Source organism: Hermetia illucens, chromosome 3, assembly GCF_905115235.1.
Source record: "Hermetia illucens chromosome 3, iHerIll2.2.curated.20191125, whole genome shotgun sequence".
Lineage (NCBI taxonomy): Eukaryota > Metazoa > Arthropoda > Insecta > Diptera > Stratiomyidae > Hermetia > Hermetia illucens.
In genome coordinates, this window is record NC_051851.1 from 94,610,714 (window position 1) to 94,624,704 (window position 13,991).

The following is a 13,991-nucleotide window of genomic DNA, read 5'->3' on the forward strand; positions in this document are numbered from 1 at the left end:
GCCCTGCAGCCTCTTTGCCAATACGAGCCGCCCTCCAACCGCAGGTCCAATGGGAAGAAGCGCACTGATATTGCTGCAATTTGTTTTACTTTGTTTCAGTCTAGATCATTAATTGTTCTTCACTCTTTAGATAAAGATGATGCTCTACAGTTCACATCTTTCCAGGGAAAATGGAACATCTTGGCATCAGAGAGGTTGAAGAGCCCAAAAGGGAAGGTACCACAGGAATTTTAGTATATTCCCTACCTCCAAGTATTTGAACTTGGCGTCTGGTATCAAGCATTCTCCCAAGTGCCTCAACCTACTTTACGCAAGTGCCGGAAACTGTCCCAGAACATTTATGGAGGTATCGTCACTCTCCACACAAAATCTGCAGATACTGCCCGTATAAATGGCTTTTCCAGGTGATAGTTTAATCGACAATGAAGCTTCCAACTACGATCTGGAAGCCCTTCTTGGTAAGGTTTAAACAATCCTTGAGCACTTGGGATCATATCTCCCCATGAGCAACCTGGACTACTCCATTCCTAATGGGTTCGCATCCCCCTAATAGTTTCCCTCAACCGTTGCTCTTCATTTTTCAACGACGTAGCCATGAACCCATTTTTCATGAAAGAGTTTTGGTTCGTGTAGAGGTATCCCTGCTTATTTTCTGGTCAGCTCGTCAGCTGCCTTATTGTCTCCTAACCCAATATGGCCAGGAACGCAGAGTATTACACCTTATTGTGCGAACCAAGCGTGTCCAGTCTCTCAGAGTGTTAATCTACCCCTTTGGAGTTCACTTGGTTGGGCCTGAATGCCTTGGTCACTTGGTTGTATATATTTTGAAGAAAGCACATTTATCTATGGCGTATATTTCCGCCAGAAATCTACTAGTGTGCGTTTTTTTTGGACTAATGACCTGCGTCTGCTTCCTCTACTGTGTGTACCAGCTACTCAGTTGCTTGTTTAGATCGTAGGTCACTGCCACGCTCTCCCAGTTTGCCCTGTTACTCAAATGTGTTTAAATTTTTTTGTCGAAATGAAACCTCTTTGTCATGCTCTCCCTTGGTATCAGTAATTCGGAATACCTGTAAAGAATATCAATTTCCTTTCGATTTAGACAGCTCCCCACCTCACTGATACAGAGAAAGACCTTAATGGATGCCGTTCACCATGTTCTCATCGCCTTATTGACACTCCGGCAAGCAGTCTTTGAAGTTTGCCTAAATTTCTGACTGTGGTGCTGAGTTCAATTTTTTCCACCCAAATTACCGCCCATACATTATTCTTGGCCTTACTATTCCCATGTATATCCAAAGCAATATCTAGTTTCCCAACATATGATTCCAATATGGGTCTTCCACAGTAATTTTTGGTCTAGTGTAATTCCCAAATATTCGACCTCCGTTTCTAGTTTCACCTCCATACCAAGTATGGTACTAAGATGGCTTTGGCAAGACTGATGCGCAGTCCCGCCTTTCCGCACCAGGTACTGGTAGTTTTTAGTGGATTCTGTCACATAGGGTATCCTCATATTTACCCTCGCAAATTAAAACAATGTCGTCGGCGTAAACCCGAACTTAAATTCCAGGGTTTGTTAGCTGTCCTAAGATTTCATCATCTACCATACTCCAGGTAAGCGGTGATGTTATCCTACCCTGGTGACAACCTTGAGTAGTGCTCATGACAATAGAATTTATAGCATTCTGTCCATCCAAAAGACCAGGGTGTTTTTCACTGGCTTGCGGATCAGGACATCTTGTATCTCTGTGTATGTTTTGTTATCGAATGTTCCTTCGATGTCCAAAAACCTACATAGTCGCTAAGCGTGTTGAACTTTAGTTGAAATTTAGAGTGAAAAGAATCCTTTTTACCCGCTCTCAGAATAAATACCTGTTTTAACCTACTGCATGCCTCCTAAAATGATTTCTAGTCCTCTCTCTCGCGCTACTCCGAGTGATTTCAGTGACTTAAAGGTTCCCACTTACCCCCCACCATCTTACTCAGCTTCCGAGCATACCTCTTTTGCTAGTTTCCAATTTTCCGTTACCCCCTTTTGTCTGGTGTTGGGTTTTCTTCCGAACATTGTTGTCTTCCGTCATGGAATAAGATCCCGGGAAATGAATAGATGTGCTGTGATCTCCGCAGCCGGGGAGAAATTGTAGCGTCTTCTAATAGCAAAACTTCACCAGTCTAACGACTATCTCCTGTGGGATCCAGATGCCGTCTCTTAAGAAGTAGCCCCCCCCCCTAAATTGCCTGAATACTTTCTCCTTCCAGACGACGAATCTGCCACCCATACACCCGGGGTTCTTCAGCCAGGACTGTTTCAATATTGTCCTTAGATATTGCCTTTGCAATAACTGCAGATGAAGCTCTTGCATGGTGGAGGTTTACCTGGGCTATCTTAGTGCAGTCCATTGGCTTGATTCATTGGCTCCACTGTAGGAGTGTCATGCTCCTTCTCCAAAATGAAATTTTGCTGCATATTACTGAGTCCTAAAAGATCCAGGCCTAGGTCACCCAGTTTCTCTTCCTCAGTGGGTAGCCAGGTCCATTTCCTCGCTTGGTCCTGCTCTTTCAGCGTTTATTTCCTTCGCGATTCCTTTGGGGATCTCGGCAAGCTTTTCACTCGATGTCTTCTCCAAAGTATTTTTGCTCGTCTTTTCCCAGTGTACATGTACAGGTATGTTGCCAAATTTATAGTTGATAAAGCAATTTCATCGTTTAATTGCCTCCAGGGATCTGTCATCCACCACAATCGTGAGAAGTTTACCTTTGCATTCCACTTTGGTTCTCAAGGCTCTCCACAATCGCGTCTAGTACCACTGCTTTAAGAAAGCACGCCGTCACAATGTGTGCCCCTGTTATATCATCCCCAGCATATATTAACAGTTCTACTCCCTTCTAGCCTAGCAATTTAGGGACTATGATCCTAGGGACCATGCGGTAAACCAAGAGAAGCGTCTGATAGAAGATCTTTCAACTTTACACAGTCACATAATATCGAGGAACTCCTGTTTTTGTTTCTTTACTACGGCGGAAAATCTTCTTGGCCTTTGTCTCATTCGGTAACGAGGTCGGCTGTCTAGATCGGATTCGCTCCAAAAGTGTTTCCCAATTCAACCAGTCCTTGATTTCGTCATCTACATACATGTTCATATTTTCAGTTGACGAATTGTTGAAAAACAGAAATTTGGATTTACTCGGTTCATTAGGGATTTTTTGTGCTACCAGTCATATATGTATATATGCTTTTATATATAGAGGTGGAAAGCATCGAAAGCAACAGTGTGGGACTTTAATCCACTGAAACCACTCCTCCCCACCCCACGCTATGCCTCACGGAACTATCTAGAAACATTATATCGTGGGGTGGTTCAAGCTCTTCCGACTACGAGTTTAGACATTCACGAGAGAAGGGAGAATCGTCATGTCTTAAATGATGTAACCACCTACGGTATCCACCATGCCTAGACTGAGCCAGGTGATAGTGGACATCTCCATGGCTGCACATAATTCAAAGCTGGATATTTGAAATTAGCCTGTGCGTCCAACTCCTGATTATCCAAACGTTCCTGTCACCCTGATTGTGCGCGTTTTCTCTTCCCATCTTCGACCCGTAGCATTATAGTCAATGCCTGTTTTGCAGTTGTATAATCCTCGCACCTCCGCAGCCAAAGTATCAATGGGCACCAATCCCGGACTGCAAAAGTTGTTCGGAATGCGTTAGCAACTCTTAACACGTTCACACGATATGCTCAAGATAATTGTCTGCTATACGCCTGAATATTAAGGACTTTTGTCGAAACTGGTGCTGTGTACAGCAAAATGGATGGACACATTCTGGCTAGCAACAGCCTCCTCGGTGGTTTGGGTCCTCCCATATTGGGCATCATGCCAGCTAGCGCAGCTATGTCTTTCCTAGCTTTCTCCTCCCCTTCAGGAGTCCCTCGAAGGTCAATCCAAGATCCAGTATAACATCTAGGTATGTGATGAAAGGCACGAGACCGTAGAATTTCTTGCAGTTTGCGGGTGCTGACTAGTAAAGCCTCAGTTTTGTGTTCCGTCAACTATAATTCATGTGATACCAAACAATCTTCATCAGCCTAACGGATGGCCCACATACCCAAACAACATCCTCCCGATGTTTGTCGGCTGCCTGTGTAGCTAATTAGGGTAGCCTGGCACGGAAGTTTGATTCACACATGGTCATACATCACGTTCCAGTGTAGTGCGGTTCTCCGCCGTTTACCAAATATTCAATGAAATATTCCCTGATGATTAGCTGAATATACGTGGGCACATTCAGCTGACTTAAGAATCTTACTATATGCTGTCATGGCGCTGAGTTGAAAGCATTCCTCACATCGAAAGTGATGGTATCACCGTATGTTTTGGTACCGCCTTGTCACTTGCAATTGTTTGTTCCACCGTTGATCGGCCAGCCCGAAAACCGTATAGTTATGTGGACATGCCTCCTGTTTCCTTTACGATTGGGAGCAGCCTCTTTCATATAATACGCTTTCCTATACTGTCCAGCAAGCAAATGGGACAATACGACGATGGCGATGGCTCACCACGTGCCTTTTCCACTGAGTCAGGAAGTTGCCCTCTTCCAAGCAGATATTAAAAGTGGAAATGAACCATTCCGGTCTTGTTTTTATCGCCGCCTTCAAAGCCACGTTCTGTATTCCGTCCAACCCGGGATATCCTTTGGGGGATGTTCCAGGTAATGTCCCTCATCAACACACTCCCTACGAAGATAATATCTACCACTGAACCTACGGAAGGTATAAGTACTTCCAACATTAGCAAAAAGAATATCCAGCGAAGGAAAAGCTTCCAGTATCAGCCTCCTGTTATAAGAGACTTTGCCTCCCGACTCGGTGGACCATACGTTGAAGTCTCCCGCGATGATAATGGGGGATCGCACACTTACGTCTAACGCCAGTTCATGTAACATTCGCTCATATCCCACGCTTGTTACAATTGGCGAAGCGTGGCAAATATAGCCATAAACGCCGTTAAATTGAGCTCCTACAAACGGCGTTGGGGTTATTTCTTCGAATAGGTATCGTTCTGCCGCCCAAACTGCGCACTTTCCACTTTTGTCGGTGGCCCACGTTGGGTTGTCTTTTCCTCTGCATGGTTCGCTAACAATCGCCATGTCCACATCGATCTCTTAGACTGACTGGCTCAAAAGATCGTATGAGGCCTTACAACGGCTAAGACTTATCTGAATAAATGTCATTTGCTATTTGCTTTCGATTGCCTCCTAGACAGCGGGAATTTCCGCTTCCTACAGCGTAGCTCTTATTGTCAACACTTGCATCTTTAGACAACATGTATTAAGGGTCTTTCTCACAATTTCGTGCTAAATGTCCTTTTTCGTCACACCGCCTGCATCGGTCAGACCTGTGGTGGTTCCTTGTGATCTGGCTACATGACCGTATTCCACACATTTAAAACACTTAGCAGCAGAACCCGAATCCTACAAAGAGCCCATCCGAACTTGACAAACAGCTGACAAGCTATGATTGCCGCTTGCATGCCACCGTATGCTTTCCGCAAGTTCATTATTTCTTCAACGTTACCGTCTGGAACTTAAAATTGTCGCACTAGTTCTCTCCATATATCCTCCTTCGAAGTAATCTCGTCAAGGTGCTTGCACTCCACAGTTATCTCATGGGTCAGTTGCCTCACCGTAAATTCCTCACCCATGCATCTACCAGCCAACATCTGATGGTTGAGCGTCCTATGTCTTCCAAAGCTCCATGAGCAGTTCTACCTTCTGCATTCTCTCTAATGACATTGTCTCCCAGGCCACTTATCGTTGGGTCTAACATGACCTTTAGCAGAATTTCAACGTAAGAGAGACCACCTGTGCTTTCGATAACAATTGCATCGGGACGTAGCTTTCTTCATTTTACCTGCTTCCTTTGATTCACAGTTTTCCAAACATTTGCTCCTCTCTTCTGGGATTTCACTTGTGAACCCAATTTGAAGTCCAAATGTTCCAATCCCTCCGTTACTGGTTCTTTTGCTTCGGCTTTTCTTTGGTGTTGAAAGCTTTACGCTAGTGTAATACATTCCTTCTCTGCTGCTTTTTACGACCTCTACAACTTTGGACTTGTCTGAGTGGTTCGTTCCATCGTTTTAGGAGCAATAGGTACCTGCCCCAATTGAGTGACTGTAGGAGTTTGTAACTGTCCTGTATTGGCCGTGCATTGGTTCGTCGAACCAACCTTTTCGCAGGTGCCTTTATAGTTTCGAACAACCACCTTAATGTAGCGGTGAACATTACGCTTCGGTTCGACGAGTTCGTAGAGCGTGTACAGTGTATTACCCATTTCCTTCAGGCAATTTTCCACACTGGGTACTTTTGCTAACACTGCATCAATTCTCTCGTTGTTGGCATGCGCAACCTTCTTGCTGTTTGGGTGCAACCTTTGCCGCTATCAATACCTGAGTAGAGAACATAGCATTTTACCACTTCGCTTAAACGGATACAAGTTCGTTACCTCCTCCTTATCACTTGTTGCAGTATCTGCTCCGATGGTCCCATAAGCAAACCAGAATGGTGCCAATATCCCCTTTGTTCTTCAATATTAATGGAATTTCGTTTCTTTCATCCATAATTTTTGTTCGGGTATTTGCCCCAAATTCAAGCGCAGCTTCGCGCTCACTAATCACGGCCGTGGAAATCGTGTGCTCCATAGTAGGTCCTATTCATACAGCTGTTCTTTCCTCTTTTAACTGCCCACCACCAAAGAGTAGACCCCCGAAAGTTCCATAGCCTTTCAGTAATTGTTCCCCCTGGGTTAGCTGGACTAACTCAAACGTTTTTTAGCGCGTGCCACCTCCATTAAACCGTGGCTCACCACTCTCGGGATTGCGACAAAGTAGCGTCTTGGATTCCCAAACCCGCAGGAAACGTTCACCTCAACCGTGCAGTCACAACCCTACCCGGGTTGCGGTTTCGCTAATGCGGGGAGAAGCATGGGCGTCCCACTGACAGGTGCGAGTGGGAAGTCCACTTACAAGGCGATACATCTTCGGGAAGTCTGACCCCCCCCATTATTTCAAAGGAGAGATGTAAAAATTTTTTCATCTAATATATTAGTCATAGTCGACGAAGCAGATGCCAACCATCTGCAATTCAATAGATAACAATGTCTGTAGTCCTTCCTGCAATAACATCCCATTAGATAAATAAATCCCCGACCTTCCAGGAACATTATCACCATGGGTAATAAAAGTCTGAACCCATATAATAATAAAGATCACAGGTCATAGGGAAACATGGTTTGTATAGTTTCCCTGTGTTAAAGATAAGAACCATGGGTCACAAGGAAATATGTGTTGTATATTTCGATGTCGACTCATTAGTAAATAAGACGTAGTATTTAAGGAGATGTAGAAAACGGAGATCAGCAGTTCCTCGAGTACTACCAGAGCGTAAGCACTCTGGCCCTCGTGAATGAATAAAAAAGTATAAAACAAATATCGTTTCATTTGTTAACCCATTTGTCAACTGTTATTTGTTAACTTATTCATGTGGAATTATAAAGTGCGCGAGTAAGGAATTAAAATGTACACATTCAAAGTGAGACAGGACTCATTTTCGGAAAATACCCAACCTAAAGATTTGAAGCGAAAAATCAGGGTGTTGCGCTTATATGAAATCTAGGCCTCAGAATAGGTCCCATTTCGATATCTGCTCAAATAAACTGCAAACTAAAGAAAATTAACCCTGGGACCCGCAAAATTATACGAATTAGGAAATAGGAATTATCGGGGTTCTACTGTAGAGGACTGAATTTTGCAGCCTAGAGGACATTGCCGCGCATAATACTGGCATGCCAGTTCAAATTTATCAATTTTACCTGAATTTACTGCATTTTAAGCCATGCAAATAAAATGCTGACGTCATAATTAACGAAAATAATTAAACATTACATTACAACATTAAAATTCCATTTAGGAAGAATTTACTTCTCTCCAGCCTTTTTCTGTATCTGTTGTGGGTTTCCTTCTTCACATTTGTTAATAATTTTGAACTCTAGGATGAAGCGTATGAGGTAGACTGCTACCAATACAGTGCTTTCCAGATCAAATTATTTGCATAAATGACTATTTCAAAAATGGAGGTCAGTCGAATTTTTTGCTATATACGCACGGAACTGTCTTCCTTTTATACCTGAAGCGTCTTCCTCGCGGTTTCTCCGACTTGTTTATGGGGAATATGTGCTTATAGGATTAAAAAGAAAGCGAGACATGTGCGAAAGAAACAAATGGAAAATTTAGGCCCTAGAATAACTCTAGTGGATTCTTGTTTGTTGAAGAAACTTCGTAGCAGCCCAATAGGAGTTGTAAAAAGTAACGGCAGAAAAAACATTCGGGCAGTGCTGAATTGAACTCAGCCGCACCGGAGTCACTCTTTCGTTGGTGCGAGTCTTCGCTGATGGGAGCGAATATTTTCTCAGCTACCAAGCGCCATCTCGTCGTCAACTAGAGGGCTCCTATCCCCATTGGGTCTAGTTCGTCGCCCTGCCTTTGTCAAATCAAATTGTCAAGTGACATTTTCGTGTTCGCTTGGGTAGTTGATGGCTGGTAGTTGTGCTGCGGTTACTATGTTTTTAGTCGGTCGTGGCGCAATGGCGAGTGTTTCTCTGTGATCGGAATTCGGATCGTCGCGCGAGTGACCAATGACGAACAATAATTGTGATGGGTGCAAGGCGAAATGAAATTAGTGCCGTTCTGGGCAGGCAGGGCTTGGCGGCCGTCATCGACAACGCTTTTCTCTGCCTGCAAGTGATGTTTAGTGGTTCCCGATGGCGAACAGTTTTAGGGAAATGGAATCTTCCGCGACTTGTTTACGAAGCGGTCCCGCTGCGAGCTGATAAGTTGTCGCTGCGGACACTGGGCCTTGTGTTGCTGGCGCTAACCCTGGAGCCTGCGGAAGCCGCCCACTCCACGTTCGCTGATAATGGTGAGTTTGGGAAAGTCCTGCTAGTGCCTAACTAGGACGACGTATGTGTTGGGTAGTTTTCTCGGTCAGCATTGGTTTAATGTAAGGCTTCACGGCTTAGCGGGCGCCTTCGCCTTGTTTTTGGCTAGGTCGCCAGCAGATTCTTTGTTCCCTTGGTGTGCGTTTGCATTCACTCCATCCACACTCAACCGTACACACTCGCGTCACCCGCGGCTGGCTGCAGCTGCTCGCGGCTGTGAGGAGGAATATGTGTGGGGCCGAACTAGGTTGAACGGCGGAAATACTGGCTGCTCGCTGGTGCTGTTGCCTGCATGCAAACAGATGACTCAGCCTACACTCCACGACTCTGGCTCGGGCGGCTCTGTTCCACTCGATTACTCGCCTCGCTGGAGAGATGGGGCCGCTATGTATGTATGTAATGCTAATTAATTCTTAATTCCGCTAATTGATATCTTCTTTCGAATTCGCATGAGTTGTCCAGCGGTTCAGTCGCTTGTACTGGCCTGCTGGCCCGCTGAAAGGCGTGTCCGGCTCAGGGCGCGAGCAAGGGATTCTCTAGACACGGAAGCGTGATTAATTTTATTGCGGCTTTTGCTAATCTCGCTGAGTTCTGCCGGAACAAGAGCTAGAACCTTGATAAACTGAAAAAGTCGCGGCACCAAGGTCGCAATCGACACAATCGATTTTTCTTGGATAAAAAGCTTGCGGCTGGGAGCCGGGCTACTTGCATGGAAGAACCAAACAATGGGACGTGAATCATTTAGAGGAGAGCATTGGACGGCTGCTGACGGCACCTACCAAGTGTCGGGGGCGCGAAGAAGCGACAGCTGTTTCTACCGTGCTGCATGCGAATGGCACTCTCCCTCACGTGCATAAAGTGCAAAGCATCACGATCCAAGACAACCTTCCTTATATGAACCCCGGATTCGTTTATGGGACCCCGATTTGGACGTGCAAGTTTGGCTCTCACTCCACCTCAGGGGATCGGCTGTGACGCTCCCAAAGAGCCCGCACCCAATTAGGGTCAGTTCTAGTTTTCGCTGTTATTCTTTTTGAGTATTTACACCGATGTAAACATATGCTCGTAGCTGTCCCTGCTTCCATGGTTCTATTTTCGCTTTCCATAGCCAAAGACGACATTTAATGGGCTGACATCATGCAAATATTGACTTTATAGCTCAGTAGCCGCCGAATTTGCATACATTATCAGTGTCGACCTGAGCGCAAATATTGCTCATATCATCACGTCGAAGATAAATTGTGGCAGCTGCGGTTCGTTGTTTATCAACATTTCTGGTGAATTTGATTGCGGGAAGCATGAACTCGATCTTCAGGGAACTGTCTACAAACAACAGAACACCTGAAAATACTTCAGGCACTGCGTCTTCCTCGATTATAACTTTGAGGTGAATTGAAATGGGTTTGTTATTGTAAAATTTATTTACATTCAACATCCTCCAGGCGTTCACTTACCTTTCTAGCAAAATATTCTTACAAAATTACTACAATGAAACGAAATCAAAGCTGGCATTGCATAGACAAACGTCACGTTGGTTACAATTCAACCGTTATTTACCCGTGGATATCTTTTGATAGGGAATCGATTTGAATGGTTTACGATTTTTACTTTCGCTCCCGCACACCAGACCCCATTTTTAGAGTAACCCTTCTGGCTATGGGGAATACCCACCATCGCAGCGAAAAGATCTTTGGGTTTACTTAACGGTTGGCACTTTTCAATCGTGATCAATGTCTTAGGTTGCAGTACAATCCCATTTGTGCCTGCACTTCCCGCCGTGCCAAGTCCTTACTCAATCGGGGATTGCCCACAAGAAAGTATACAATCTAGTGTTCCATCATTAGCCAGACTAACTGCTCGGTGCGTTCAATGCTTGCCTGAAAGAGAACTTTTTGCTTCCCACTAGAAGGTGGCGAGGCTTGCGCTGATTAACCAAAGGAAAGGGGAAATTGAACTGCCATCAGCGTATCGACCATTCTATATGCTTGAAACGGCCATGAAATTGCTCGAAAAACTCATCAGGAATAGGCTCGCTGAGACAGTACATGCTGCCGGGGACTTATCTACAAGGCAGTCAGGTTTTAGAGCAGGAAGATCCATGGTGGATGCTCTCATGCAAGTCGTAGACGCGCTTCATCAAGCTGAGGCCCCAACCCGTCAATCTCAACGAGTGGTGCTCCTCGTAACACTTGAAGTCAGAAATATTTTCAATCCCTTAAGATGAGAAGACGTGCTAGACAAATTAGACAATTCATTCCACGTACTGGGCTTTCTATTATGGATATTGAGGTAGGATCAGAGGAGGAGTGATTTCCGTTACTTTTCGTGCTAAGCAACGTAAAGCCATGTACAGGTGCAAGAGGGAAGACTCAGGGGAGGCAATTGCTCGTGAAGAAGGACGACAAACAGTAAACGGAGATGGACCTTATGTATCCTTGGGAACTTAGATGCGTGGCTGAATCGGAACCATGCTGAGACTGACTATTTCTTCACCCAAGTTCTAAGTAGGCAAGGAGTTTTTAGTTTTACTGCACAAGGTTAATAATAATACCACACTCTAAGACGTGTATTAGGTTCTCATCATATAAAGTGAACTCATATAAACGGTGGAGTTTGAAAATATATATATCAAGGACTGGGTTTTTAGCTATAAACGAATGGAAAAATCTGCACAGATTATTTCTCACAAAAGATGAACACAAAACCTTTATACTATCCAGCTTCCGGTATTCCGATTTGTTTCTTGTGGAAAGTGGGATGAGATCCCTTAACAACTTTATGTAGACGCAGGGAACCTCTTTCCTGACAGGATTGTCAGGGAGATACTTAGGAGCGTTGACAAATATAGCCGTGTTGTGCGTTACGTTTGGGTTCTTTTTGCTGCAAAGAAGAGATAGTCCTCGACTGGTGGCGGGGCCGGATGACAGAGGGTTAGTGGGTAGTGACAGCAGCACTCTAGCTTGACGGCTCACTAAGTCTGGAGATTAGTTCTCCGACGACGGGGAGTTGTTTATTTGTTAGCCCGACGCTGTCGCGTTGGGATAGTGCAACACTCTGAGCACACACGCATTCACCTACCTTACTCAAAAACAAAATGTTTCATACAATAATCTACAAAGAACCTTCACTTTGTATATAACATTCCAGACAATTTCCTGGTCCTTTCTACAAAACTGAGGCAAAGCTTAATTGCCGTGGAGTTATTCAGAAAGTGAAAACATGAAACTGTTTGCGAAGAAGTTAAGGAGGGTAGTTTGGCCGTTGCATTCAAATTTTTTATTAAACCCATTGCCCCCCCATCTATTCAACGGGCTCCCTCCTGATTTTGAGACTATATTTCAGAGGCAGACAGTTTGTAGTTTCTTCGTCGAAGAAACCCTTTTCAAGACCGATCAGTTGAATATGAAATGCAAGCACGTCTTCTCCCCTCTTTACATTCTCCAATTTTCCCCATATGGTGGTTTAAGGACTCTCCAGGTTTTTCAATTATTTTCTTTTTTTTGCAAAAAACTAAGAATATTTACTACATTGAATTGATTGATGTTCAAATGTACATTAGCAAATTTTTTTATAAGAAAAAAATGGCGCGCTACAACTGCTCAAGCTTGGCTCCTTTAATCTTTATTATTGAATGCCCAGCTCCCTAAAGTCAATTCAAATCAGCCAATGAAAAATGTTTAATTAGAATAAATTATTTTATTATTATGTTCTGAAAAAATGCGGGTAAAATTTTCGTTTCTGTAAAGTACAGTTAAAAGCAATTTATAGTTACCCAACCTTAAACTGCTAGGACCATACAGTCGGCCTAGTCAGCCTTGCCAATTTCGTCGGGATACCGAATTCGCTCATGGCCATGTTCAGTTTTTCCCTGGCTATGCTATCATAGGTGGCCTTGAAGTCGATGAAAAATTGATACAACTACCATATACCAACAGTTTTTCCATAGCTTACCAGAGAGAGAAAATCTGATCTGTTGTTGATTTGCCTGGAGTGAAGTCTCTTTGGTATGGACCAATGATGTTCTGGCCTATGGGGCTATCCGACTTAGCAAGATACCACTATCCCTTTTTATGTATGGGACAGGTAATACCTTTTTTCCAGTTGTCAGGCATTGATCTTTCCCCACACCCGGAACATCAGTTAATGAAGCAGTTGGTTAGTTGGTCGCCTCCATATTTAATCAATTCCGCTGTAATTCCATCGAATCCCAGCGAGTTATGGTTTTGAGCCGATGAATTTCACGGACTTGTTCTTTCATTCTAAGTGGTGGCAGCATTTCACCGTTGATTTAATTTGGCGAAACCTTCAACTAGCCGATGTTCTGGTAGCTGATCATTTCATCAAAATACTCAACTCAATATGCCCATTCTGCCGCGAAGCTTCCCGGGATCGCAATTCGGGCGCTCAGCTCTCATTTGTACCCTGCACAATCTGTTTTCCACGGATTCCGAAATGGAGCTGTTAGACCTGGGTCAATGCCCATTACCAAATCAATGCGCTTGTGATCTGATATCAATCAATACACGCCACTTTCCGATAGGGACTACTGCATCAACGGAGGCCACTGCGATGCCGATGATTGAAGATACTGCTTTCACTACCCACGTTGGGGACCTACAGTTCGATACCTACCAGGTATTTTAATAGCCCTTGTGTTGATGTTAAAACTTCCCCAACAAATATGATGAATCTTGTCACCGCATCCTGGTATTAACCTTTATTCCTGACATACTAGATCACTCTTGTGAATGTTCCAGTGATTACTTCTTTCTCGACACTTTATTTCCCTGTTGACTTTTCATGATTAATTTGGTGGTCACCATGCAGGAGCGAGGTCTAGGACTTAAAATAACATTTAACAGGTCAGCATGTCAGAAGGATCAGCCCCCAATTTCGCCATCAATACCCCATGGTTCTTGCATGAGATACATGAATGTTTTAAAATTATCGATCTGACGGTTGATAGTGCATTGGCGGCTTTACAATGCTATAATT

At 44.1% G+C, this 13,991-nt stretch overlaps 1 protein-coding gene across 1 annotated transcript in view; it reads left to right on the top strand.

Annotated features, from left to right (window-relative positions):
- Positions 1 to 8,568: 8,568 nt before the first annotated feature.
- LOC119653102 (disintegrin and metalloproteinase domain-containing protein 9) overlaps positions 8,569 to 13,991 on the top strand; it is a 93,971-nt gene continuing 88,548 nt past the window's right edge. Inside the window, exon 1 of the mRNA XM_038057617.1 lies at positions 8,569 to 8,977. Coding sequence (XP_037913545.1) covers positions 8,713 to 8,977 — 265 coding nt within the window. The 5' untranslated portion in view covers positions 8,569 to 8,712. The remainder of the gene's footprint in view (positions 8,978 to 13,991) is intronic.